At 44.9% G+C, this 27,055-nt stretch overlaps 1 protein-coding gene across 3 annotated transcripts in view; it reads right to left on the bottom strand.

The window, feature by feature from the left end:
* Window positions 1-27,055, bottom strand: part of DNAH11 (dynein axonemal heavy chain 11) — a 365,338-nt gene that overhangs the window by 291,941 nt on the left and 46,342 nt on the right. For all 3 annotated transcript variants that reach the window (XR_016222511.1, XM_089315357.1, XM_089315358.1), the window contains exons 10-20: window positions 21,554-21,691; window positions 21,169-21,293; window positions 19,894-20,089; window positions 17,665-17,769; window positions 17,122-17,514; window positions 8,595-8,927; window positions 8,121-8,375; window positions 7,869-8,038; window positions 7,069-7,291; window positions 4,071-4,187; window positions 3,849-3,935 (exon numbers count right to left, since the gene is read on the bottom strand). Coding sequence is in view for 2 of the 3 variants with exons in the window: in XM_089315357.1 (XP_089171483.1) it covers window positions 3,849-3,935; window positions 4,071-4,187; window positions 7,069-7,291; window positions 7,869-8,038; window positions 8,121-8,375; window positions 8,595-8,927; window positions 17,122-17,514; window positions 17,665-17,769; window positions 19,894-20,089; window positions 21,169-21,293; window positions 21,554-21,691 (2,142 nt within the window). In the remaining variant the exon portion in view is untranslated. The remainder of the gene's footprint in view (window positions 1-3,848; window positions 3,936-4,070; window positions 4,188-7,068; window positions 7,292-7,868; window positions 8,039-8,120; window positions 8,376-8,594; window positions 8,928-17,121; window positions 17,515-17,664; window positions 17,770-19,893; window positions 20,090-21,168; window positions 21,294-21,553; window positions 21,692-27,055) is intronic.

The following is a 27,055-nucleotide window of genomic DNA, read 5'->3' as shown; positions in this document are numbered from 1 at the left end:
TCTGCCTGCGTGCTTTCAACATCTTTGCCTCTCACAGTCTGCAGTTCCCTGTGATATATGTAGGTGTTGATTCTGTACGTATGCTGGCCGGGATTCAGTGAACTTCCTGAATCCACTGATTCATGCTTCGAGCTGTCCTACAAAATCCCCAGCTATCATCTCTCTGTTACCTATAACGTTCTGTTTGTGAGTAGAAGTGTTAGACGCTAGCCTAACTTAGCTCCTCTGTGTCTCTTAATCTCTCTTGTATTTTGCATCTCCTTGCACATGTGTGCGTCCCGTAAGTGATTTCTTCCTGTGTAACTTGCATTTTGCTTAGTCTCTTTCCCAGTTTCACTAGCTCTTTAACCCATATGCTGAGCTGTATTTTTTGACAACTCTATTTCTCACTTCCACAAGTATCTGGCCCTTTTTCAAATTCAACTCATCATTTTTGATAGTCTCAAAACTGAGAACTTGCTCATTTTTTTTTCAATATTATCTTTTATTTCTTTCTACTACCAAAGTTGTATCTCAGTCTTTATCTGTGGTTTCTTTCTGTTGACTTGGATGCATTATAATGCATTTATTGATTTTTTTTATTGTGAACTCTAATATTTAAAGTTAATCTCTTGGGGCCAGCGCTGTGGTGCAGCAGGTTGAAGCCCTGGCTTGCAGTGCTGGCATCCCATATGAGCACTGGTTCAAGTCCCAGCTGCTCCACTTCTGATCTAGCTCTCTGTTATGGCCTGGGATAGCAGTAGAAGATGGCCCAAGTCCTTGGGCCCCTGCACCTACATGGGAGACCTGGAAGAAGCTCCTGGCTCCTGGCTTCGGATTGGCGCAGCTCTAGCTGTTGCGACCATCGGGGGAGTGAACTAGCGGATGGAAGATCGATCTCTCTCTCTCTCTCTCTCTCCCCTTCTCTCTGTAACTCTTTCAAATAAATCTTTAAAAAAAAATAAATAAATGTAATCTCTTGAACTTCTGAAGACACTGCTATGAGAGCACCTGTTTTCCCAGAGGAGACATGAGTTTGCATCTACCACGTGCTAAGCAGTTACTTGTAGATTGTAACTATTTCAGTTTCTTGACCTGAAGCTCCTTAATCACAGGTTTTGGATGGAACTGAACCACAAACACTTATGAGAACATGTCTAAGCTTACGAATTCCTGGAGAACACTCTTCCTTTTTTATTGATATTTTTTTCACTTTACGTTCAACCTCAGCAAAGAAGGACCGAGAATTTAACAGCTCCTTTCGCAAGCTGCAGACTTTCCCCAGCCAACCCTTACCTGAGGATGCAACTTCTTATGAGCATCTCCTATTTCCCTATGAAGGAGTCAACAGACTTCTGGAACTTCTATTTGCCACTACGGCTGCAGAGGCTGCTAGGTTCGCTCCCGTGCTCCGCCCTGCTCTCCTGTAGTCCATGTTGCCCCTGCCATTTAGACTTTTCTCATGAGCTCAGCCACACCTGCGAAACTGCACATCTGGGAACATGTCCTCTGCATCGATTTTACACAGGAGGACTTTTTTTTTCTTTTTATTATTATTATTATTTTTTTGACAGGCAGAGTGGACAGTGAGAGAGAGAGTCAGAGAGAAAGGTCTTCGTTTTCCATTGGTTCACCCCACAATGGCCGCTGCAGCTGGCGCACTGAGCTGATCCAAAGCCAGGAGCCAGGTGCTTCTCCTGGTCTCCCATGCGGGCGCAGGGCCCATGCACTTGGCCCATCCTCCACTGCACTCCCAGGCCACAGCAGAGAGCTGGACTGGAAGAGGGGCAACTGGGACAGAATCCGGCGCCCCAACCGGGACTAGAACCCGGGGTACTGGCACTGCAGGTGGAGGATTAGCCTACTGAGCCACAGCTCCAGCCTCACAGGAGGACTTTGCAAAATCTCAAAGTCTACCACATCTCCCCAAGCCAACATTTGTCTTATTTATTTTTAACCACTTTTTCCTGCTATTTATGCAAACTCTGTTATTCCTAGAAACACTTCGTTGTATTTTGAACTGCTTACTGTATCCGTGGCTATGAAGAAAGCACAGCACTTTGGCAGGCAATCTCATTGCAAAATACAAAGAATCACCACGCTAAGCCCTTTGCTCCTCCAGGTCAGTGGCTTCTGTGTCAGAGGCGAGATGCCTTCAGTACTGGGGTCTACCACCAGCCCAAAAGAAAAAGACACAGGACTTTGGTGGAATCGAACTAGATAAACATTAGGTGCACATGCTGAAAAACACATCAAAACTGTAACTTCAGGACAAAGTCAACCCAGCCCCGCTAGAACCAAAATATCCCAAAACATACTGTGCAGTTACAGGGATGGCATCTCAGACTGACAAAGGCGTCGCTATACGCTATCAGAGTATAGCATGGAAATGGTGAGTTTCAATAAGTAACTGTAGTAAATGTTTACATTCAGCATGTTGCTTAGTCAAGTAAAAACATTTCCCCATCCACAGTCTGTTCAGACCACCTGCAATTCAGATGCAATCTTAAAGAAAAAAATAACTCCATTAGCATATTCTAACCCACTCCCTTTCAGTGAATATATTAACCATTATTCTCCAGCCAAGTAAAAGAGAAGATCTGATGCTATATGATGTGCTTTTCTGAATAAGCTCAAAGTCCAAACACATGCTGAAACTTGGAAAGAGAGCTAAGAGCTCAGGATCTGCACGCTGTCCACAAGGCTAAGGAGGGAAGCTGTCTCCATGGGAGCTTCAGAATCAGGGTAGCAGCCCCGGCAGGAGGATGCCCTGCCTCGAACCCGCACAAAGTCTGTTTCTCATTTCGGCCTCTGGGCTAAGTTCCCAGAAACACTAAGGTATTGTGTGTGTGTGTGTGTGTGTGTGTGTGTGTGTGTTTTTAACAGGCAGAGTGGACGGGGGAGAGAGAGAGACAGAGAGAAAGGTCTTCCTTTGCCATTGGTTCACCCTCCAATGGCCGGCGCGCTGCAGCTGGTGCACCGCGCTGATCCGAAGCCAGGAGCCAGGTACTTCTCTCGGTCTCCCACGGGGTGCAGGGCCCAAGCACTTGGGCCAACCTCCACTGCACTCCCGGGCCACAGCAGAGAGCTGGCCTGGAAGAGGGGCAACCAGGACAGAATCCGGCACCCCGACTGGGACTAGAACCCGGTGTGCTGGTGCCGCAAGGCAGAGGATTACCTATTGAGCCGCGGCGCCGGCCTGGTATTGTGGTTCTAATATAAGCTTAACTCATCTACTCAAACCTCCTCTGAATTACTCATTGTTTTGGGATTTCCCACTACCTTCATTCTTGTAGTCAACTCTGATCAAGTAGTTAATTACACATTAGGATTCCATGACTCAGCAATATTCACATCCAGGACTAAGGATGAGTGATGGGCTAGCCTGACTATGGTGGAAAATTCCAGCCACTGTATCTCACGGGAGGCAATATCATCATTAAAGTGCCTCATTTTGTTGTTGTTGTTGTTGTTCACTTAGATAGCCAGAGTTTTAGTCTCAGTTCTATTACTTGCTAACTCTAGTATGCATTACTTAATTACACAAGTCTGTTGCTTTATCTGAAATAGGGAAGAGTAGTGAACACTATATTATAGAGACACTGTGAGAGCTAAGAGAAATAATATAACAGGGAACATTATTAACAGAGTAAGTGCTCAAAAAATACCCATAGCAGCAGTCTTTTCATGAGGCTAGTGGGCTGGGGACACAGGATTTAAAACACAACATAATAGACTGGGGGAACACAGTTCTTAACTCCCATAACTAATGGCAAAACTAAGGCAACGCATAGCCATACCTTAGTGGCTGAAGTTATTTTCTAGTGTGGCCATGGTAATGCACATGAAATATTTGAGATCGGGGTTACCTTATCCAGCACTGCGTATGGGTTTTCTGCCTTAAATCCAAGAGGGGCCAGAAACTTGAACCTCTCTCTGAACTCCAGCTGCTTTCCCTGATGAAGACAGAAAAGAGAGAAAGTTAACCTCAAAGAGCACCAATGACTGTTAAAAGCACATGCATGCAGGCACATGTGACACACACACAAACACAAACACACACACACACAAATACACGGTAACTAGCTTACATCAAACAAAACGCATTTCTTCCTCAGAAGAGTGACTTCTGCATTTTGGAGAGGTGAAACTTCATGTCTGACAGTTGCGGCAATCTTTTTGGTGGTTTCCCATCGTTCAGGCAACTCCTGAGAAAAACAAAGGTACAAATGCAAAAGTACCTCAATGCCTTAGAAAGTCAACCTTGTGGGGTTTAAAAAAAAACAAACTCCAATTTCTTTACACTAACTCATGCCCTGTTTTCACTCTTCTAGAAGTTTACCGAAAACAAACAAACAAACAAAAAAGATGGTAGTGGTTCAAGGGCTTAGAGACAGGGCTGAGATACTGACTGGCCTAGAAGGGTATCTTGCAAGCATGAACCAGAGTTCAGAATAAATGGCAATCTTTTCAACATAAACGTAAACTTCCAAATGGCCTTGCTGCGGTGGGAAAAAAATCCCAGTGCTCTGGAAATGAACTTGATGATCTTTAAAGACCAGAGATGGAAGTCACCTATGTTAGCAATTGAGCAAGTGAAAAATACACTTGGAATCTGCTGGGGCCAAGGTAAAAATGCTTCCTCTTCCACCTTGCTCTAGCCCCCCAGTCTATGTGTGTGTGCGCGCAACCTCTTTCTCAATGGTGACTGTAAGCATTATTTCAGACGATGCAATTTTTAAAGACAAAACAGGCAAAGGGAAGAAAACGGTAATTCCTGCTTGATGTAGGACAAAAAGTAGCAACAAATACTTCAGGTACCAACTCAGTCAAGCTCTCCTTCCCTGCAATTCAAATAGGACCCTCAAGTTATTTTCGTTGAAGCACTATGGTGCTTAACTACAGATGAAAACCATTCCTTGTGTCCAGGCTAACAAAACATTGCTCCCCTGGGTCATCTCCTGGGATACTCAAACTGTTTTGTCACACAAAACCACCCATAGTTCTGGGACTCCACTTGTGCAGCCCAAGTGCAGCAGTCGAAGGGTCTACAGACTATTTTGCTGCCGTCAATAAATATTGGATAAGTGACTCAGTAACCGCCAGTTATTGAGTGTACTGCGCTATGCATACACAGCAGTGGAAGGGTTACTGCAAAGAGAGAACACATTCTCCGAGTTACATTGTTTTATAAACCACTGGGGTGAGTTAGAGGCACACACAGTAACTATTCTATATGACAGAATGTATTAGCTTCCATCCCGAGGGCTCTGTGTGGAGTGAAAGCAGGAGACCGTGTGGTGTCATGACAACAATACTGAACCAACTCACCAGCTAAGGACCTGGGTTCTAACCTCCCTGGCCTCTCCTCGGGTGCTTGCTTTCATCAAAACTCCACGTCCTCATCCACACACAGCCTCACTCTGCATTTCTAACACCACTCCACAGAACCTGACTATCCCATGGAGTCTCTTCTGACACCATGGACAAGAAATCAGGTCAGAGGACCTGGGCCCCTCAACCCTCGTCAAAGACAGAAAATCTGCTTTAAATCTGGGGACCCCAGACACACATTTCTGCTTGATAAAAATAAATTTCCTTGAAAAGCCAAAGATTCAAAGGTCTCCAAGGTCCGTCCAAGTGATGGGATCCACTCGAGGAGGAGGGTATGCTGGGGCACAAAGGAATGACTAGGTTTTAGCAGACAGAGATCAGAACGAGATACAAGAGGGGCTGAGCTGAGGGCTGTCTTGGGAGCTAAACAGCATTCAGGAGCACAGGGGCAGCCAGGGAAGGTTTCCGAGCGAGGCAAGAGCTGAGACCTGCAGGCTAGAACCTTGCTCTCACTGCAGAGGAGAAAGCAGACGGAATGGGAGGAGGAGTGAGGTGAATTAGGAAATAATAAGTGGGGCCGGCGCTGTGGCGTAGTAAGTAAAGACACCACATGCAGTGCGGGCATCCCAAATGGGTGCCAGTTCAAGTTCCAGCTCCTCCACTTTTTTTTACTTTTTAAAAATTTTTTTTTTATTTTTTGACAGGCAGAGTGGACAGTGAGAGAGAGAGAGACAGAGAGAAAGGTCTTCCTTTGCCATTGGTTCACCCTCCAATGGCCGCTGCGGCCAGCGCACTGCGGCGGGCGCACCGCGCTGACCCGATGGCAGGAGCCAGGTATTTATCCTGGTCTCCCATGGGGTGCAGGGCCCAAGCACTTGGGCCATCCTCCATTGCACTCCCGGGCCACAGCAGAGAGCTGGCCTGGAAGAGGGGCAACCGGGACAGAATCCGGCACCCTGACCAGGACTAGAACCTGGTGTGCCGGCGCCGCAAGGCGGAGGATTAGCCTAGTGAGCAACGGCGCTGGCTCCTCCATTTCTGATTCAGCTCTCTGCTGTGGCCTGGGAAATCAGTAGGAGATGGCCCAAGTCCTTGGGCTCCTGTACCTGTGTGGGAGACTTGTAAGAGCCTGCTGGCTTCAGATCAGCACAGCTCCGGCCATCGCAGCCGACTAGGGAGTGAACCCACGTATGGAAGACACCTCTCTCTCTCTCTCTCTCTCTCTGCCTTTCCTTCTCTCTGTGTAACTCTGCCTTTCAAATAAAGAAATAAATAAATCTTTAAAAAAATAAGTGAATTAAAATAGGTGTGACCAAAATGGAGAGGTGGCAACAGACTGAAGCCCACCTTGCTGGCAGTAAATCCACAGACTGGGCCTCATGTATTAATCTACTCTTTGGTAATATACCCACAATGTTTCTGGGCCTAAGACACTTCTAGATGGACAGTCTGTTTGAGAGGAAAAGGAGTGTGGATATATTTCACATGTGAAAGGCACAGTGAAACTGGAACTCAAGAAAGACATCCAGAGGCTCTCTACAACCTGCAAAGGTGGGAGAGCACAGTAGTTCAGTATTTTGTCATGAAACACACCAGGAGTTGAGTGCTAGCTGGCTTTACTATTTGTGAAGTTCAAGGTCAGATTCCCTACCTGTGAACTGAAAGCATTAATGCCTTTGATACGGACTGTTGTAAGGACACCGTAAGAGTGCATAGAAAGTACTCGGATTATGATGATTTCATCTCTACACCCACCTCCAGCTGGATGTAGACTTGCTCTGGCATCCTCTGGCCATAGCTCTCCAGGAGTACGATGGTTTCTTTCAGGGGCTCAAAGAGCTCATCAGTAGCCCTCCGGCGGCTTCTTACAGCCAGAAGGTGTCCCAGGATGTCCACTAAACCATGGTGATCACCTTCGCTTAGCTCTCTCTGAAGTCCTGTATCTGTCTCCTTTATAAATTCTTGCAGCTCATTCAGACTATTAAATATATATACACATACAGATGTTCATAAATATATGCACATAAATGAGGTTCAGGAAAGCTTTCGGGGCGGGGGGGCGCCAGTGCTGTGGCACAGTGAGCTAAGCTGTTGCCTGCACTGGTGGGAACCCTTATTGGAGTGCTGGTTTGAGTCACGGCTACTCTGCTTTCAATCCAGCTCCCTGACGATGTGTCTGGGAAGGCAGCAGAGGATGGCCCAAGGACTTGGGCCCCTGCCACTAACAGGAGACCTCGAAAGAGCTTGGGGATCCTGGCTTTGGCCTGGCCTAGCCCAGGCCGTTGTGACCATTTGGGGAGCAAACCAGCGGATAGAAAATCTCTGTTTCCTTCTTTCTCTATCACTCTGTCCTTTAAATAAATAGATAAATCTTTAAAAAAAAAAAATTTAGTAGTGTAAGAATTCTGAATGAATCTTATTTTCATTTTGTACCTGATTAAACATTACTTATGATCTTTATTTTGAAGGGTGTAGGAATACTGCTCTTAAAATTATTATCTCAATTAGAAAGCAGTGTTAAAATTGCAATTCAAAACACCCAAGCACAAAGCTACCTGTCAATGACAAATCTCAACAGGTGCTCCTGAAACATCCAACTCCATTTCTTAATAACGTTTAGCAGGCTGGCTTTGAAAGGCTTCAGGTCCACCTTGAACCAACTGTTAAACACTCTGAAGTCATCGAACTTGCTCATCTGAGCATACAAAGCCTCATAAATGTCGATCTGTAGGGTAGAAAAAATAAATAACTGTATCAACTCCATGCAAAGCCAATGAACCATTTCCAAAGCAGTGGGGATTCCTTGCCTGCTCTTTGAATTGTTCCAGAGTGGGCGGCTGTTCAGGGATTTCTTCGTGTGCACGAGTGTCCACTTCCTCAGGTGACAGAGTGTGGCCATACATGAGAAAATGCTTCATAAACTCAGTTCGGTCATCCACCCAGAGGTAGGCATACGTCTCCAGGGTGTTTCTGAAATCCAAGACTTTGTTGATGACGTCTGCCACTCTGTTCATGATCTCTTGCCTGGCCTCAGCCAGGCCTAACATGCTGTCCATATCACTCTAAATGAAAGCAAAACCAATCACTCAGTCTTATTCAAACTAACTTGCTTTATCAGTAATGTGCATCCTAACATTACCCAGCTGATTCCTTAAAGGGAGAGAAGTTGGCAACATTTAAAAAATAATGTTGCTTTATTCCAACTTCTCTCCCCATTACTCAAGCTTATTTTTTGAATCATTACTTTAAAAAAATCTAAAGCCAATTTACGAAGAAAATACCTGATAATTTGCTATTTCCAGGTGTGCTGCTACTCGCTCCATCTGAGCAGACATTCTGAAACTGCCACACAGTATTTCTTCCACCAAGTCATAGAAGCCATCCCCGGCCTCTCTTTCTAACGAAGGCTTAAACACAATCTCAGGGGGAATTAACATCATCTGTGCTTGAAAAAACGGTGCAGGTTTCAACTGCTTCTCTGTGTTCCTCAGAAAGAAGTCCAAGTCATGCATTATTGCCTGGTAAAAGCCTTCCACCACCATGTCATCAATGAACTCCACATAAATTTTCCAGGTATCCAGGGAAGGATCAGCTTTGAATAGCTTCCTGTTTTCCTAGAAACAGACATGTATTCATAGATGAAAATGACAATGAGCCTGTTAGAGACAGGACTTTGTTTTTGTGCACGACACAGAAACATTCTAATACTCGGTCGCAAAGCCTTAAGCCAGATGGCAAAGATCTCAGCAGGAGTTTATAACATTAAGTTCGTATATTAAATATAGTCAAAAGGCATTCCTTAAAGGAAAAAATCAATATGAAGATTGCTGTCTTCCAAAACAGACAGATACTAGTTCTCACTGAATTCTACAGATGAGGCACCCGAGGCCCCATCCTCGCCTAACTCTGTGTGGCCTTGGACTTTGCCTTCCAGGGCCCCATCCATAAATGAAGAGGTTTCTCGTTCTGGGCTATGTGAAGGTTATTGAGTCAGGGAAGTGTGACACCTCTTACGCCATTCTTGGAATTCACAGTACACATATGCTAAAGTGCACTGAATATGGCTTAGTCCAGTTGCTTCTCAGGTTTATTCAAACACAGAGTATTTTTTACCCACTATGGATGAGCAGCCTATGGAACAGATCCCCCTCTCTGCTTTCAAAGTGTAAGCTCCTCCCATGAAGAGACCACCTACAGAACAGGACAAAGTACTTGCCAATCACGTGTGATACAGGATTTAATATCAAAAACATAGAAAAGAATGCAAATACTTAACAGCAAGGAAAAACAAAAAACACCCAATTTAAAAATGGGCAGAAGACCTGAATAGGCATTTCTCAAAAGATCACACAAAAATGGTCAACAAATATACAAAAAAAATTCTCAACTCCACTTATCATCAGGGAGTACATTTATCATCAGGGAAATACAAATCAAAACTAGAGTGAGGTATTACCTCACACATGTTAGAATGGCCCATTATAAAAAAGATAGAAAATAACATGTTGGAGTGGCCAACGCTGTGGCACAGCAGGTTAAAGCCCTGGCCTGAAGCACCAGCATCCCATATGGGTGCCAGTTCTAGTCCCGGCTGCTCCTCTTCTGATCCAGCTCTCTGCTATGGCCTGGGAAAGCAGTAGAAGATGGCCTGAGTCCTTGGGCCCCTGGACCCACGTGGGAGACCCAGAAGAAGCTCCTGGCTTTGGATCAGCGCAGCTCCAGCTGTTGCGGCTATCTAGGGAGTGAACCAATGGATGGAAGACATCTCTCTCTGTCTCTACCTCTCTCTGTAACTCTGTCTTTCAAATAAATAAAATAAATCTTAAAAAAAAAAAAAGAAAACACATGTCAGAAAGGATGTGGAGAAAAGGCACATAAGTTAATACAGCCATTGTGGAGAATGGTATGGGGCTTCCTCAAATAACTGAGTAGTCATAGGACTACCATGTGATTCAGCAATCTGACTTCTAGGTATAGATACAATGAAATGAAACCCGTATATATGACACAGATACCTGTACTCCTGCATTTGTTACAATATTATTCACAGTAGATAAGGAAGCAACTTAAGTGTCATCAACAGATGCTTAGAACTTGGTATATGTATACAACAGATGCAATCCTTTAAGTTCTGACAACCTAGATGAACCTGGAGGTCATTATTTTATGTGAAATAAACCAGGTGAGGCTGGCGCTGTGGTGTAGTGGGTAAAGCTGCTGCCTGCAGTGCCAGCATCCCATATGGGCACCAGTTTGAGTCCCAGCTGCTCCACTTCCAATCCAGTTCCCTGCTAATGTGCCTGGGAAAGCAGTAGAAGATGGCCCAAGTGCTTGGGCCCCCACACCCACGTGGGAGACCCAGAAGAAATTCCTGGCTCCTGGCTGCAGATTGCCCCAGCTCTGGCCGTTGTGGTCATTTGGGAAGTGAACTAGCAGATGGAAGACCCCTCCCTCCCTCCCTCTAACTCTGCCTTTCAAATAAATATTTTTTAGAAATTTAAAAAATAAACATATAAACCAGGCACAGAAAGACAAGTATTGCATGACCTCTCTCCTGTAAGGAATCTAAAAATGTTGACCTTGAAGTGGAGAGTAGAACAGTGGTTACTAAGGGCTGGAGTGGAGGGGTGGGGGGGTTGGGGAGATGTAGTCAAAGCAAACCAAGTTTCAGTTAGATAAGAGGAGTAAGTTCATGGGGTCTGTTGTACCACACGGTGACTGCAGTTATTCATAATATACTGTATTTTTTGAAAAACACTAAGTAGATTTTAACAATCTAACCACAAAAATGGCAACAACATGAGATAATGCATATGTGAACTAGTCTGATTTAGCCATCCTACAATGTAAACATCATGTAAATATATACTGTTTTGCCTCTTGGTTTTAAAAAAATGCAATAAATTTAAACCACACACACACAAGAGCGATGTGAGCTTCTTTGATGGCAGCATCTCCCAAATCTCCCAAGAATGGGAGAACAGTGGGCAGGTGAGTGAGGCAAAGTGGAGCCAGGGACAGAGACAGGGCTAAGAACTACCATGGGGTGGGCGAGAGGCCTAGAGCCACATAAGTGTAAAGACCAGGTAGGCAACAAGGTTGGTTCAGAACAGACAAGCTGGATGGCAAAGGCTGCAGGGTCTGCGCTGGCCGGTTTGCAGAGTTGAGAAAAAAATCCTTAAAGACCACCTTGTTCAGTATCAAAAGATAGGCAAGCAAAGACCCAAAACACATTCAGTGTCACCCTGGTAGGAAGTTAGCAGCTAAGAAAGAAACGGAAACCAACCCTTGGGATGCCCTAGGCAGAGCCTTTTCCCACATGTCATGGGCATGTGTGAAAAGAGATCCAGTTTGCATCACTGCAATAGTATTTTTAAGAAATATGGGGCTGTATGTATGCTGTATGCAGTGCCAGCATCCAATATGGGCACCGGTTCTAGTCCCAGCTGCTCCCCTTCTGATCTAGCTTCCTGCTAATACACCTGGGAAAGCAGCAGCAGGTGGGCCAAGTGCTTGAACCCCTGCACGTACGTGGGAGACTTGGATGAAGCTCCTGGCTCCTGACATTGGCCTGGCCCAGATCTGGTTGTTGCAGCCATTTGGGGAGTGAAGCAGCGGATGGAAGACCTCTCTCTTTCTGTCTCTCCTTCTCTGTTTAATTCTGACTTACAAATAAATAAATCTTAAAAAAAAAAAAAAAAAAGTGTTGCACTGTCAGCAAATTAGGGCAAGGAGAAAAATAAGAAAAACAGCTTTGGGTCAGCAAATGATTTTTCAGAACCCTTCCAGACCCAATCTTACAGAAAATTGTCCCCACCAGGAAAAATTAAAACTAAGTAACTGGGGCCGAAGCTGTGGTGTAGTGGGTAAAGTTGCCGTCTACAGTGCCGGCATCCCATATCGCCGCCGGTTCAAGTCCTGGCTGCTCCCTTCCAATCCAGCTCTCTGCTGTGGCCTGGGAAAGCTGTAGAAGATGGCCCAAGTCCTTGGGTCCCTGTACCCACATGGGAGACCCAGAAGAAGCTCCTGGCTCCTGGCTTCGGATCAGCATTCCTCTGGTCATTGTGGCCAACTGGGGAGTGAACCAGCAGATCGAAGATCTCTCTTTCTCTCTCTGCCTCTGCCTCTCTGTAACTCTGCCTTTCAAAAAATAAATAAATCTTAAACAAAAAAATAAATAAAAAGAAAGAAAGAAAAAAGAAAACTAACCTTGGAAATCAACTGAAACTTTGAAACTCAACTTCATTTTTCTTTCTGCTACGTAGGTATACTCACTATAGCCTATCAAGGGTCCCACACCTTGTGCAAGGAAAACCTGTGACCTGCAGACACTCTGTCCCCTTGGCTTCCAGGCTGCCTGCCATCTCTGGTCTCTCCTGTAGGGCTGCCGGCCCCTCTTCTGCATCTCTGCCTGGTATGATTCTCCTCTGAATTTCCAAGGGCAGACAGCCGCTCGGGCCAAGAGTTCCTGAGTCTCTCCTCCCTGCTAGCCAGATCTCAGCGATCTCACTCAACCTCCCTCCTCAACGTGTAGTTCCTATCAGGGCCTCGCTTCCCATCTCTAGACTCGAAAATCCAACTGTTCACCTCTCCTCTCCTTGACCAACTGCCGCCGCAAATGCAACACATCTCCAGCTGAAACCCTGATTTTCCCATGCAAGCCATCCTTGTATGTGTGACACTGCCCACCCCAACGGCCTGCAGCATCATCTTCCCAGGCAGAAGGGACAAAATTCTCCAACAGTGCTTGATGCCACTTTCACAGTCCACAGCCAGCTGACCGTGCTGGCACCCTGGTCTCCAGCACCACGAGGAAGAAATTTCTTTTATTGACGTGGATTCGTTCTGAGAGGAGGAACGTGGTGGGGGCAAGAGGCGTGGAGTCACCACACAGACCCTGGGAGTCAAGTGAAAGCAGGCCAGAGGCAGCAGCCTGCAGACTCGTTTATCTCAGTTGCTACAGCAGCTTATATAGCCAAGGAAGCCAATCTGGTCAAGGGGCGGTCTATGCCCTAACCAATCACAGCCTGTTGCCAGGCAGTTTCCAAAGCCATCCAATCACAGCCTGTTGCCAGGCAGGCTCTGTTGCCAGGTGGTTTCCCAAGGGGTTTCCCAGGGGTTTCTGAAGCCACTCCTGAGTAATTGACGCTAGCTTGCCAGTGGCCATCTTGGCATGGCCTTCTCATTCCACCACACTCCAGGGGCTCCACAAAAGGTATTTTTGTCACAGTGGCCCAAAAGCTCTAAGATACCTGCAGCACTGCTACAGTATCCTCAAGGTGACCTTCTTCCCTCGCCTCCCCAGGGACAGAGCCAACACAAATAGCCAGAGATCTTTTTAAGTAAAAGTCAGGTGAGGTTTACTCCTCTCTTCAGAAGCCTGCAGGGACTCCCCAGGGACCTCCGTGTGAAGGCCAAAGTCTGCCCCTGGGCCTGTAACCACTCACCATGCTGCTGGTCTCCCCCAGCTAACCTCACCTCCCACCATGGTCACTCCCTGATCTGCCTTGAACGCGCTTGTGCCACTCCCGCCTGACAGCCACTTCCTCTCTCTGGAATGTTCTCCCCCCCCACCCCCCCGGTGCCCATGGGGTTGTCTCTGCCACCTCCTGATGTTTGCTCAAATCTTACCCCGATCATCCTTTTCTTTTTTCTTTCTTTTTTTTACAGGCAGAGTGGACAGTGAGAGAGAAAGACAGAGAGAAAGGTCTTCCTTTGCCGTTGGTTCACCCTCCAATGGCCGTTGCAGCCTGCGCGCTGCGGCCGGCGCACCGCGCTGATCCGATGGCAGGAGCCAGATACTTATCCTGGTCTCCCATGGGGTGCAGGGCACAGGTACTTGGACCATCCTCCACTGCACTCCCGGGCCACAGCAGAGGGCTGGCCTGGAAGAGGGGCAACCGGGACAGAATCCGGCGCCCCGACCGGGACTAGAACCTGGTGTGCCGGCGCCACAAGGCAGAGGATTAGCCTATTGAGCCGCGGCGCCGGCCAACCCTGATTATCCTGTTCAAACTGCACCCTCAACCCCGTACTCTAGAATCTGCATGTCCTGCTCTCATGCTATTTCCTGTGGCTGCCCGGGTCAGTTCCCCTATACCATGGGTCATCATGTCTACAGCTTGCTGTCCCTGTGGTCACTTAACTAGATGCACCATGAGATGAACCCTCTTTGTAAATTCCATTCACTGATGTGACTCACACCGAGTATTTATTAATGAGTGGATGAAGATAGGCTGCTAAGAGAAGTAACCAGCAGAAGTACACGAATCCACTGTTCTTCCTTGAGAGTCAGCCTCACCTTCTAGATGACAAAATGCAGGTCCAATGTCTACCAAGGGCACCTTCTCTGCCCTTGAGCCATGTGGTGGAGCTTCAGGATGGCTGCAGGCCATCTGTCTGCCTTGCCCAGGGGAAATTGATAGTAGCCTGAGAACCGTCCCTATCTATGCAGAAGATCTCAAGTAACAAGGTGGCTCCTAGGAAACACGGGATGTGCTCTTTCATTCCCATCCATTTCCTCCTTAAGAAATGGGAGCAATGAGGAGTCAACTTCCACACATCTGTCATCCATGCTGCCCTGCAGGTGCACCCTGCTCCTCCCCTCTGCCTTCCCTCCCTCCTGTTGCTACAGATGAATTCTCCATGATTCTACCTAAACCCAACTTTCCCATACATTTATTCAATCCCATTCGCTCGATGACTTTCTCCATCTTTGCCCTCTCTGCTTGATCATTCCAATCAACATACAAGATACTTCAAAAAGTCTATGAGAAATGGAACTAAATGATTAATTTGGTGCAAAAAAATGTTCAAAATCCAGGCATATTGAGGGGGTCTTTGAGAAGGTCATGGAAATATGTATTATCCATTCATTTTTTGCAACAAGATAAACTTTTTAATTCCATCTTCCCAAGAATGATTTGAAGTACCTTTGTACAGATAGCCTCAAACATCAACCAGTGAATAAAGATAATAAATTAAAAACTGAGCAGTACCATGCCCCAGGTACTGCCCAGTTTTCACCTTGTCCAACAGCAGAGCCCTCTGGTCTGTACTGGCTGCGGCCATCCCCATTTCTCACTTCCCACCAACAGCTCACTCGGGTTTCTATTCCACCACTCCATCTGGTCACCTGTGGCCGAGGTCACCAATGACCTGCACGTTGCCAGATCTGGTGGTCAAGTTCTGTCTTCATTCTCAGACCCTAAGACTGAATGGGACAGAGATGGACTCTTCCTCTTCTTCCCTGAAATCTCTTTACTGGGCCTCCGGGGCATTGCTCTCTTTCTCCAGTGTCCCAAGCCGGATCCTCCTCTCCCTCCACTTCCGACCTCAAAAAGGGCTCATGCCTGGTGCTTGGACTTCTTCTCTGTCATACAAAGCTTCCTGCACATGCTCATCCAATCCATGGCTTTCAAGCTCATGATCTCAATTACATGCTACTCACTTGCACTTGCCCACTAAACAGACTCATTTCCAACACCTGCCTACTCAACATCTCTGATTAGACAAGCATCTCTAACCCACACATCCCAAACCAAGCCCTGGTTTTTTTTTTCCCCATTCAAATCTGCCCCACAGCCATCTTCCCACATCAATAAAAGGCAACCCACTGGTCCAGCTGCTCAGACCCAAAACCCGGAACTTATCCCTGAGTTCTCTCTCCTCTAACTCACCAAATCCTACTGGCTCTGTCTTCAAAATACATCCATGACCTGCCTTTTTCACCACCACCCTGACCCAGGGCATCATCATGTCTCCCCGGGTTATTAGAGTAAATGACGAACTCCTTGCTCCTCCAGGGTTCACACTCAACAGTGAAAGACAGCACAAAGTCTCTGGCTACTATGAAATCCAAGAGTCCCATAATGGCCGGCCCATCCTGCACTGGGCGCCCCAGGTCTCTTTGGAACTTCACGCCCCTCTACTTCCGCACTTGCATATTCTGCTGTACTCATGCTGGCTCTCAAGCTGATCTGTGGACACATTGAATGCTTTGCACATTCACAGTCCAGAACCCCCTTCTCTTGACATGCACATGGTGCATTGCTTTTCATTTCTTTACAGACAAACCAGTTTAGCAAAGAGGCCTTCCAACCACCCTGTATAAACACACAGCCCCTTCCCCACCCAGTTCCACTCTGGCTGGACTACCCGTGCTACCCCATTCTGCACCACTGCTCCTATTACAAATGATGCACTACGTATGTGTCATTGTTTCTTGCCAGCTTCTGTCACTAAACTGTGAGCTCCATGAGACAAGGGACTGCTTCGGTTTGGGGTTTGTTTCCTTTTGTTTTCTTTTTCTGCGTTCTGTTTTGTTTTGTTGCTTTCTCTTAGATTGAAAACCATAGAAGAGTGCCTGGTGTAATTTTAAGAACTCGAATATTTGTTAAAAGGCGACCAGGCTGTTGCATTCCTTAGTAGATGGCTGACGGGGTTCTAGGAGAGAGAGAAACAAGGCACCTGACACGGACCAGCCACTCAGCATGCAGCTGCACTGTTAACAACATTCAACCCGAAGCTGCAACTCCCACCAAGAGAGGGCGCCACTTCTAGCCTCGCTGTTCAACGGAAATGTCTCACCTTGCAGTCGCTACCCTCAGGATTGAGGGCAGTGAAAGCTACACACAGCACAGACCAGACACAGGCAAGCAAGCCTTCCACTCTCAACGCTGAACAAACCCGTTCGTACAGGTCTTTCGGGCTCAACAACAAAGCCCTGCCTCATTAGGTTAAGTATTCTCGCTCTTTCCCAAATTCAGTGAGAAGATCTCGGTGTCCGGAAACCCTCCAAATGATTACCTCCACCAAGCTGTGAATCTTGCAGCCGTCCTCCTGGATTGTCTTGTACTTCCTGGTGAACACGTCGCCCCTGTCCTCCCAGGCGAAGGCGGCCTCCCTCCTGTGCTCTCTCCTGGGGAGCAGCGGGCCCTGGGCCCAGGCCCGCATCACCTGCTGGATGGCCCCGAGGTTGTCCTGCGTGCGCTGGACTCTGTGCTCCAGCTCCGAGGTGGCCGTCTTCACGCTCTCAATGTAGCCCCAGCAGTCGTCCCGCCACGTCACGGACGTCGCCACCGCCTTCAGCTGCTCCTCCAGGGTCCTCAGTTCTTCTTCAATCAGCGGGTATTCAACTTCCAGAAGAGTCTGCTTCAGCTTATTATAGCCTTGCACCAGCAGCTCGAGATTCCCAATGTACTAAGCAAAGAAAGTCCCACAAGAAAAAAGGCCAGACTGAAGCTATTTTCTCTCTCTTAAAGGCATAAAGACATCATAGGTCTACATGGTGATCATTAAAATTCAATACATTTCTACTCAAAGTGCACCCTAGGGTCTAAAGAGACAAACCTTTAAAATTGTGTTTCTGCTTTTGAAGATGGCCAAGGCTGCATCTGGGATGTCTACCTTCTGCAACATCAAAAGGTATTTCACGTCTCTCAGTACGGCCACTAGCTGTAAAGGGAAATCAAGGATTACTGCTTATTTTAAGAATTTAACTCTATTTTAACCCAAACTGAAATACTCAGAGTTTCGTCCAGTGATTACAACATTTCCCAAAGCTCAAAGGAAATAGGCTGTTTCCTATGCTTTTTAAAAATTAAAAGTCATATAGTCATTATACTATGGAATGATCTTATTATAATATTAGAAGAATAAACCCTAAAACAGCACAGGAAGTGTAGTTGGTATAAATTGGTTTTATGAAATCCGAAGGCACAGGAAATCCAAAGTTCTCTAGAGCCGGTTTCTGTACACGTGCTCAGTTTTATTAGCAAAATAAAGCAGCTCTAGCCCTTGTACATATTTTGGGAAACAAACCAGAATCAGGGTGCAAAGTGCTGTGAACACACCGAGTAAGGCTCTTTCTCATGTCCTAGGCTGCATTTGCATGGAAGTGACCAGGTCATCTTTACCACCTAAGATTTCAGCAAGATTTTAAGCTATCATTTTCATTTTTGGTCATGAAAATGTTTAAATAAGCTTATCCTTTACTGTAAAGTACATGGTAGATAATTAGAAAAGAAAGCCTATTTTGTGTCTTGTCTACTAAGCAGTTTTGAAGTTGTTTAAAATATACAAACCATAAATACATAGACACACATATATCATTATATAATTGTTTATACCCACATGCATAAATGTATAATTGTAATAAGGCATCTGTACTTTCACTGTTACATAACAAGTAATAAAATCATGAGAAAATAAATTTACTGAAAAGATACACAAAATTTGTGTCATGATTTATCATGAGTCAACAAAACATCTGTCCAATAAAGGTAATATTTACCCTGGATATTAACTGTTAATATCATGTTGGTATTATGATGTTTTAAATTTATTATAAAAATCATTTGTAAATTACCATCAATGTCATCACCATATGCAAATTTTTTCTCTTTGAAAGAAGTTACAACAAATCAAAATTTACACTAAAAATGCAACATGTCTGTTTTCTACAAAGTCCATGAGTTTCTTAAATCTTAATTCATATGATAAAATTATCTAAAACACTGATTTATATTATGAATACATTTAAGCTGAAAATCAGGTGGCACAGACTAGCGATTCCGTTTCGCTAACAATTAGAAAGTGTTATGAAGCGCCAGACACTGTGCAAGAAGCACACGACACGCAGATGTGATGCGACTGGCTCCACCCTCGGCAGCTCATTATTCACAGAGGGTGACGTGGTAAAGAAGGAATCACAAGACAAAATAATAAACGAAGAGTCACTTAAGGAAGAATATAGGCAAGATGACTACTAAGTTATGATAGGTAACTAAGAAGTTCTAGGGTTCTGTTGCATAGCAGGATGACTAAAGTAATGATAACAATCCATGTATTTCTTTTAAAAACAAACAAAAAATGAGAAGAAAGGGTTTTGGATTTTGCACCATTAAAATAATGTGAAATGTGTCAGGAGATACATATGTTTACTGTGACAGGTACATCACATGCAGGTACTGAAACATGCTATGGTACCCCATAAATGCATACAAATCTTATGAGTCACTTACACTTTTAAAACATTATTTAGAAAAAGAATTTAGGAGGCCGGCGCTGCGGCTCACTAGGCTAATCCTCCGCCTAGCGGCGCCGGCACACCGGGTTCTAGTCCTGGTTGGGGCGCCGGATTCTGTCCCGGTTGCCCCTCTTCCAGGCCAGCCCTCTGCTGTGGCCAGGGAGTGCAGTGGAGGATGGCCCAGGTGCTTGGGCCCTGCACCCCATGGGAGACCAGGAAAAGCACCTGGCTCCTGGCTCCTGCCATCGGATCAGCGCAGCGCGCCGGCCGCGGCAGCCATTGGAGGGTGAACCAACGGCAAAAAGGAAGACCTTTCTCTCTGTCTCTCTCTCTCACTGTCCACTCTGCCTGTCAAAAAAAAAAAAAAAAAAAGAATTTAGGAAAGGAAACCCTAAACAAAGACCAGCTGCAAGTAGTTGCCAGTTGTATTTCTCACAGCATTGACTTTTCCCCACAATAAATTCTAAATGACTACAAGTATCAGAAACACACTTATAATAAAAATAAAAATGGCATCTATAAACCATCTCAGAAAAAAAACAAATCCCTACCTTTGGGTCAAAGTTGACACTGAGAAGACCATTTATGGCACTGAATTTGAGCAAGGGTTGATTCAAATTGAATTCACAGATTTCATCCACATTACTTTTCCATTCCTTATATATATCATTTTCAAATTGTTCTAGCAAAGTAGTCATTTCAACATACTTCTGATAAACTAACGTATCATCATATTTGTCCAGGAATCTGTAGGAATAAGGTTTTTCTACTTTCCTATATATGTAGAGATTTCAAAAACTTCATGAAAACCAGAATTAAAAGACTAATTTAGTACAAAAAATTTTAAATTCATGCATACGAGGGATCTTCAAAAGTTTATGGAAAATGATTATGAAAAGAACTATGCAGAGATCAAGTTTTGCACCAAAATCAACATCTTTGAATTCTATTTTCCATGAACTTTTTGAAGTGCACTTATATTATATTTCACTTAGTTTTTAATAGTACAATGCGTAACACAAAACACATATGATACAATACTAGGTTATAAATGATCAGAATGAAAAATAATCAAGACCAAATAACACCTTTGAATTGCTTTTTTCTTTAAAAGCAAGTTATGAAATCAATAGAACTCCAAAGGTTTTACTAAGTTTTGATAGCAACAAACTAAACAGAAGAAAAAAGCACAAAAGGATTGTATAACAAAAAGAGTGGTTGTTACTGGAAGAAAGAGAAACCACCACCAAAATTCAAAACACACTATGTGTGAAAAGGAAAAAGAAGGTAAAACATTTAAGTAAATGAAGTGATAGGAATCCCATTTGAAAAAAGGAAATCCCAACATCGGGGCTGGCTTTGTGGTGCAGTGGGTTAAGCCATTATCTGTGATGCCAACATCTCATATGAGCTTGAGTTCTGGCTGCTCCACTTCTGATCCAGCTCCCTACTAATGCATCTGAGAAAGCAGCAGAAGATGCCCAAGTGCTTGGGCCCCTGCCACCCACCTGGGAGACCCGGGATGGAGTTCCAGGTTCCCGGCTTCCGCCTGGCCCAGCCCCAGCTGTTGGAGGCCATTAGGCAGCAAACTAGCCTATGAAAGATGTCCTTCTCTCTCCCTCCTTCTCTCTCCCTCTAACTCTCCTTCAAATAAACAAATCAATCTTTTTTTTTTTTTTAATCCCAACACCTTGTGGTTAAAGCTCATTAAATTATTCCAACTAGTGACCAAAGAGGAATAAGGCAGTGACTTCTTCAGTGCTAACATGAAGAGCTCCCTGCCTTGCATAAGGATCATTTACCATGAAATAAGCCTAACTACTTACAGATAATGGAGAGAAGCAAAGTTGGACCAAAGCATTTGAAGTCGTTCAAGGACCTCGTGGGCCCATTTGATATTTCCTGATGTAAATGGCATATTCTTGTTAAGAACTATGCATCCGTGTTCGATCTGCAAGTTGACATTTTGGCAGAAGGAAAGAAAGGGAACATTCAGTCACAGTGCCCCCTAGCCTTGGGTGCAACTGTTCCTCTTGGTATGTTTCCAGTTGTGTAAAACACATGTGGTTATCAACTTGATAAGTCAAAGAGCTACAGTCATCTCCACAAGAAAACCACTTAAATAAAAGCATAAACATGTTAGGGCCTATATCTAATCATTCAATATGGTTTCAGTTGATGTCCAGGTGCTCAACCGTCGTCAGCACTTACCTCTCTCAGATGTTTGTTATATAATTGCTTACACACATCCAACTCTGTATTACACAAGTGCACCAGTGTGCTATAATGTGGACTGAAAATCTCCATGACAACTGGCTTTTCTAGAAAATTTCCAAATACAGTCAAAAGCTGTAAAAAAAAAAGTTAACCGAGGTTAAGAATGCAGATTTCTTTTACAGTTGCTCAGTTCACGATTACCCTTATTAAATCTTTCATGACCAGAGGAAAGATCTAGAACCCTGCATTGTTTCAAAATGTAAAACATATCTGTGCATTTCCTGAGATTTTCTATCCATCCAATAAACCAAATTCCAGGGGCGATTCTCCCAGTGTAAACTGTGTGGAGTCAGAAAAGAACTACCATCAGAAGCCACTGCTTACAACTTAATACTACTTCCTGGTGGACACCCGGAAGTGTTTTAGAAGATGTTTTGCAGATATAAGAATAGAAGCAAAATTTATGCCGTTGTTATCTGTTATTCCTACCTATATATTTTTATTATTACTATTTGAGTGGTAGAGTTACAGAGAGAGAGAGAGAGACAGACAGACAGACAGACAGGGAGAAAGGTCTTCCATCCACTGGTTCACTCCTCAAATGGCTGCAAAGGCCAGAGCTGGGCCAATCAAAAGCCAGGAGTTTCTTCCGGGCCTCCAATATAGGCGCTGGGTCCCAAGTACATGGGTTGTTTTCTGCTTTCTCAGGCCAAAGCAGAGAGCTGGATCAGAAGAGGAGCACCCAGGATTTGAATCGGTGCGCATATGGGACAGCAGCACTGCAGGCAGAAGCTTAGACTAGTATGCCACAGTGCCGGCCCCCTATATATTCTTTTGATTTAACCATTTCCATATCCATACTTAGGCTCTTTCGTTTATACCATTAATAGTTACACCAGATGTGCCAACCACAGTAAGCCCTGGAACATGCGTGCAGTCCAGCCACCCCCAACAGTGCCTGGGGCAGCAGTGGTCACTGCTGTGAGGACAGTCCCTCCACAGGTGGACAGTGCCTTTGACACGAATATCCGGGCTCAAACCCATGCCATGAGCTAATCAGATTCTCTTTCTCAGGAGTCAGCACATGGCTGGCTAAATCTGTGTGGGCTAAAATTGTGAGTGAGCAAAAACTACCAGCAAGCAGAGGGAGCCAGTGGACAGGACAGAGACAAAAGCAGACATGTGGACACAACCGGCTCAAGTTAGCAGCAAAGCAGAGAGCCAAAGCCCACAGACTAAACCTGGTCGGTCAGTGGAACCCTGGATTTCAAATTGAATTCCGCCATCAGTTTCCACCATGAGCTTGACCTTGGAACCCCATGAACCTGGTGTGGTATTGACTGTCCAAGGTGGATTCTTTCAAGTGCTGGCCTGAGATGACTAGCCTTCCAACAGGGAGGTAACTAAAATGTATGTTTTGACATAACTAATGGTTATGGAGGGCCATGTGCCAGGCATTATATGTGCAGGGCCTTCCGAGTGCTGCTATCATGTGTTCCAAGTGGGGAAACGGAGTAACGGGGAAGGGATACCTTGTCCAAATTCACACGGCTGGAACTTGAAAGCAGGCAGTCGGGCGCCTGGATCTAAGCCTCTCATCCGCTAAGCTGCCTTTGAAAGTTGTATGACAGTCATGTCCTTAGCCTTGGTTTTGCTTTCTCCAGTTGTGGTTACCCACAGCCAACTGTGGGCCAAAACCATGACATGGAAACTTCCAGAAATAAACAATTCTGCATGTTTAAGGAACTTTAATTACAGCATGCTGTCATAATGGTTCTATTGGTTGGTTAGTGTGGTTAATCTCTTACTGTGACCAATGATAAGTACGCTTTATGATAGGTTTCTATGTACAGGGAAAAGGTTCATGGAAGAGGAACATTATGAAAGAAGCAATGCATGGATTTCATACATTTTATGACCCAAAACAAAGCTTGTGTTTTATGCAATTTCCCGCAACCTTTTTGAAGTACGCTGGTGCATAGGGTCTGGTACTGTATGTGGTTTGGGGCATCGGGACAAATTCCCCATTGATAAGGGGGGACTACAGTATCTCGTTACTTGATTACTCTATGTGGGCTTTGTATTTTATTTACTGGGCCTTTTGTTTGGACATTTTCTTTAAAAGATGCTATCTCCTAAAGCTAAATTTATTTAAGGTGGCAGAAGAACTTGTTAACAGTATGGCAAAGGAGAAAACTTCACTGTTTTTCTTAGGGAAAATAATATAATAACATAACTAATATATAAATAACAGTAACAATACTCTTACATTTTTTATTGAGGGTGGGCAGTGCTTGGCACAATGATTAAAGCGCCGATTGGGACACCCACATCCCACACAGGGGGGCTATGTCCAAGTCTTCACTGTTTTGGATTTCAGCTTCCTTCCAATGCAATGACTTCCTTGGAAGTCAGCAGGTGACAGCTCCAGTACTTGGGACCCTGCTACCCCTGTCGGAGACCTAGATGGAGTTCTAGGCTCCTGGTGTTGGCCTGGCCTAGCCCTGGCTGTCGTGGGCATTAGTGCACCAGCAGATGGGAAATCTCTGTCTACACCTCTGCCTCTGTCTCTCTGCTTTTCAAATAAAATGAAGATAAACAGGTAAAAATTTACCATAGCTTCTTTGTAGATGTGTTATAAAAAATCCTATAAACTGTACTCACTGGAGAAAACATCATGAAACAATTATACAAACTCAAACGGCAATCTAATGGTACCTGAAGGGTCAGTTGAGACAAATGTATCCAGTTTCCTTGTGCAACATCCATTAGACCTACAGTAGAAACTGCTAACCATTTGTAAATGCCCTGGGTTAGCCGTTACCTAGAAAAATGTCAATTATTAACTTTCTTTCCACAGCCACCATTCTGTTGAGTTGGGCCTGAAGTTAAAATTCAAAAGCAAACGCTGCCCCCACAGCTTTCACAAGCAAGTGTCCTCCAGTCACCACTGAGAAACACGGCTTTCACAACACCAGTGTTCAAACACTTACACACTGGCCACAAAGCCCGCGACACCAGAGGCTCCCTAGCAACAGCTCACCTGGCCTAGCTGCTTCGCAATACTCAACTCCAAGTGGGCAAGGGGAAAGCTGTGCGGAAAATGTTCTTCTGGGCGACTGTGAAGTCAAAAGTTCTAAGAAAGCACTCAACCATTCTTAGGCAGTATACATACCGTAATGATTCATCATCATCATCATTAGTATATGGAAATCACCCTCTAGCATGAGAATAAAGGCCATCTGAACCCTGGTGTCCTAGTCACAGAACTAAGAGCCACTTTATGAAGGGGAAACACATCATCTTTCACACGCCCTCTTGTGTCCCATTAAACGCTTCTTTCCCCAAATAGCCTATTTAAATTTTATTCTACTTCTCATTTTTTAATAGCAGTTTTTGTAATTCCACATCACTGTCACAAGTGAATAATGCTTATATTTGTCCTAGGTTTGCCTCTTTTCACATGTTTTTAATCGGGTCACCTGAACCAACTGTCCTTCTCAATTTTATGGTTTTTGAATACAGTCTGAGTAGCCCTCATCTGACACACTCGGGATCTGAAGTATTTGGAGCTCTTGATTTTTCCAGATTTGGGGATATTTGTATCTGCACAGTGAGGAATCCTTGGGGTGGGAGCCAAGTCTCAACACCACATTCCCTGATGTTTCACATGCATCTTCTACCCATAGCAGGTAGTTTAATAGAATACGCTTAACAGTTCTGTGTGTGAAACAAAGTGTTCCGGTGTGGAATTTTCCAGCTGTGGTAGACATCGCGTCAGCTCTCTAAACATTTTAGATTTTGCAGCATTTTGGATCTCTGATTTCCACATTAGAGATGCTCAGTTTATGCACTGTTTGAGGTCTTTTCTAGACACACTTTGTCTTACGCACTTCAGTTCACCGTATTTTGCTTCTCCCCTTGGTGAACGCGCACCAGCGCTCCAGGTTTTGAAGTAGTGCACATTTACAACAAGGTAGAACCATGTTTCACTCCCTTCCTGGCCTCGTCTCTGCCCACAGTAGGCATCCAATTGTCACCTTCAGAGAAGGGCTACAAACAGCTCCTCCCAGGACGAAGAATCAATGACCAATGTCAATCCACAGCTACTTATAGTTGAGATTTGTTTTCCCGTAAGTGCACAGCCCAGTAACTTTTTCTTCTGCCATTATACTTCCAGCAGTTCACTTTCCTCCATGAGTCACTTCCAAACTGAACTCACCACTTAGTCAGCAACACCCTCGAGCAACCATTCAGTGCCTGCTCCATAGGGTGCACTGTAGAAGGCAGCCAAAGCATAACCAAAGCTATAGATGATGTTCCCGAGAGCAGGATCTCATAGGGGAATTTTTTTCAGTAGACTAGGTACCAGTACGTGGAAAGCCAAAGGAAAGAAACACAAGACCATAAGGTCAGAGATAAAACTGTTTAGGAAAAAAAAATGGCCAAGGAGTAGACATTTGGCATAGCAGTTCAAGTCATCACTTGGGATGCCTGTGTCCTACATCAGAGTGCATGGTTCAAGTCCTGGCTGTTCCACTTCTGGTCCAGCTTCTGGCTACAGCACCTGGGAAGGCAGCAGATGCTGTTCCAAGTATCCAAGTTCCTGCCACTACAGTGGGAGGCCTGGATTAAGTTCCTGCTTCCTGGCTTTGACTTAGCCTAGCCCTGGCTTTTGCAGGCATCCGGGGAGTGAACCAGCAGTAGGAGGATCTCTTCCTGTCTCTATCTTCTCACCCCTCAAATAAATAAAATGTTTTAAAACAGGAAAATATTAAAAATAATAATACTGGTGAATTCTTATAAAGACTAGAAAAATACTGGGCCAGCACTGTGGCCCCAGCCCGCAGTGGCGGCATCCCATGTGGCACCAGTTCAAGTCCCAGCTGCTCTGCTTCCCATATGGCTGTCTGCTGTAGCCTGGGAAAGAGGTCGAGGATGGCTCAAGTGCTTGGGTCCCTGTGCCCTCATGGGAGACGCAGAGGCTCCTGGCTCCTGGCTCCTGACCGGCTCAGCTCTGGCTGTTACGGACATTTGGGGAGTGAACTGGTGGGTGGAAAACCTGTCTCTCTTTCTGGCTCCACCTCCCTCTGTAACTCTTTCAAATAAAGTAATAATAATGATACATAAGTCTTCTAGAATAGTTCCAAAAAGACTAAAAATATTTATGACTCTGCAAAGTAGAAATCGTTACATACAATAGAAGATCTGACTACATTAGTTTTGTCAAACAAACTTAAGTATGCATAACTAGTCCAAAACTAAAGACAGAGTTAGCACTACATATAGTAGGAACTGTCCCTGAACTGTGATTACAGGCCACTGTATAACAACAGGTTACATGCTTTGGAAAATGGCATCTCAGTTTCATTGGTGAGTTCTTCCAAAACAAGGAATGCTGTGATGCTGTGAATGATCTATGTTTACCTGGGGCCGGGGTGCATTGGTGACTTGATGACTCCCCAGTTGACTATTTGAACGGGAAGGTCAAAATCA

The sequence above is a fragment of the Oryctolagus cuniculus genome, chromosome 16 (assembly GCF_051225735.1).
Source record: "Oryctolagus cuniculus isolate XC-2025 breed Fujian yellow rabbit chromosome 16, ASM5122573v1, whole genome shotgun sequence".
In the NCBI taxonomy this organism is placed as follows: Eukaryota; Metazoa; Chordata; class Mammalia; order Lagomorpha; family Leporidae; genus Oryctolagus; species Oryctolagus cuniculus.
The sequence above is the reverse complement of the archived record's forward strand: the minus strand, read 5'-3'. Positions and strand labels throughout refer to the sequence as shown.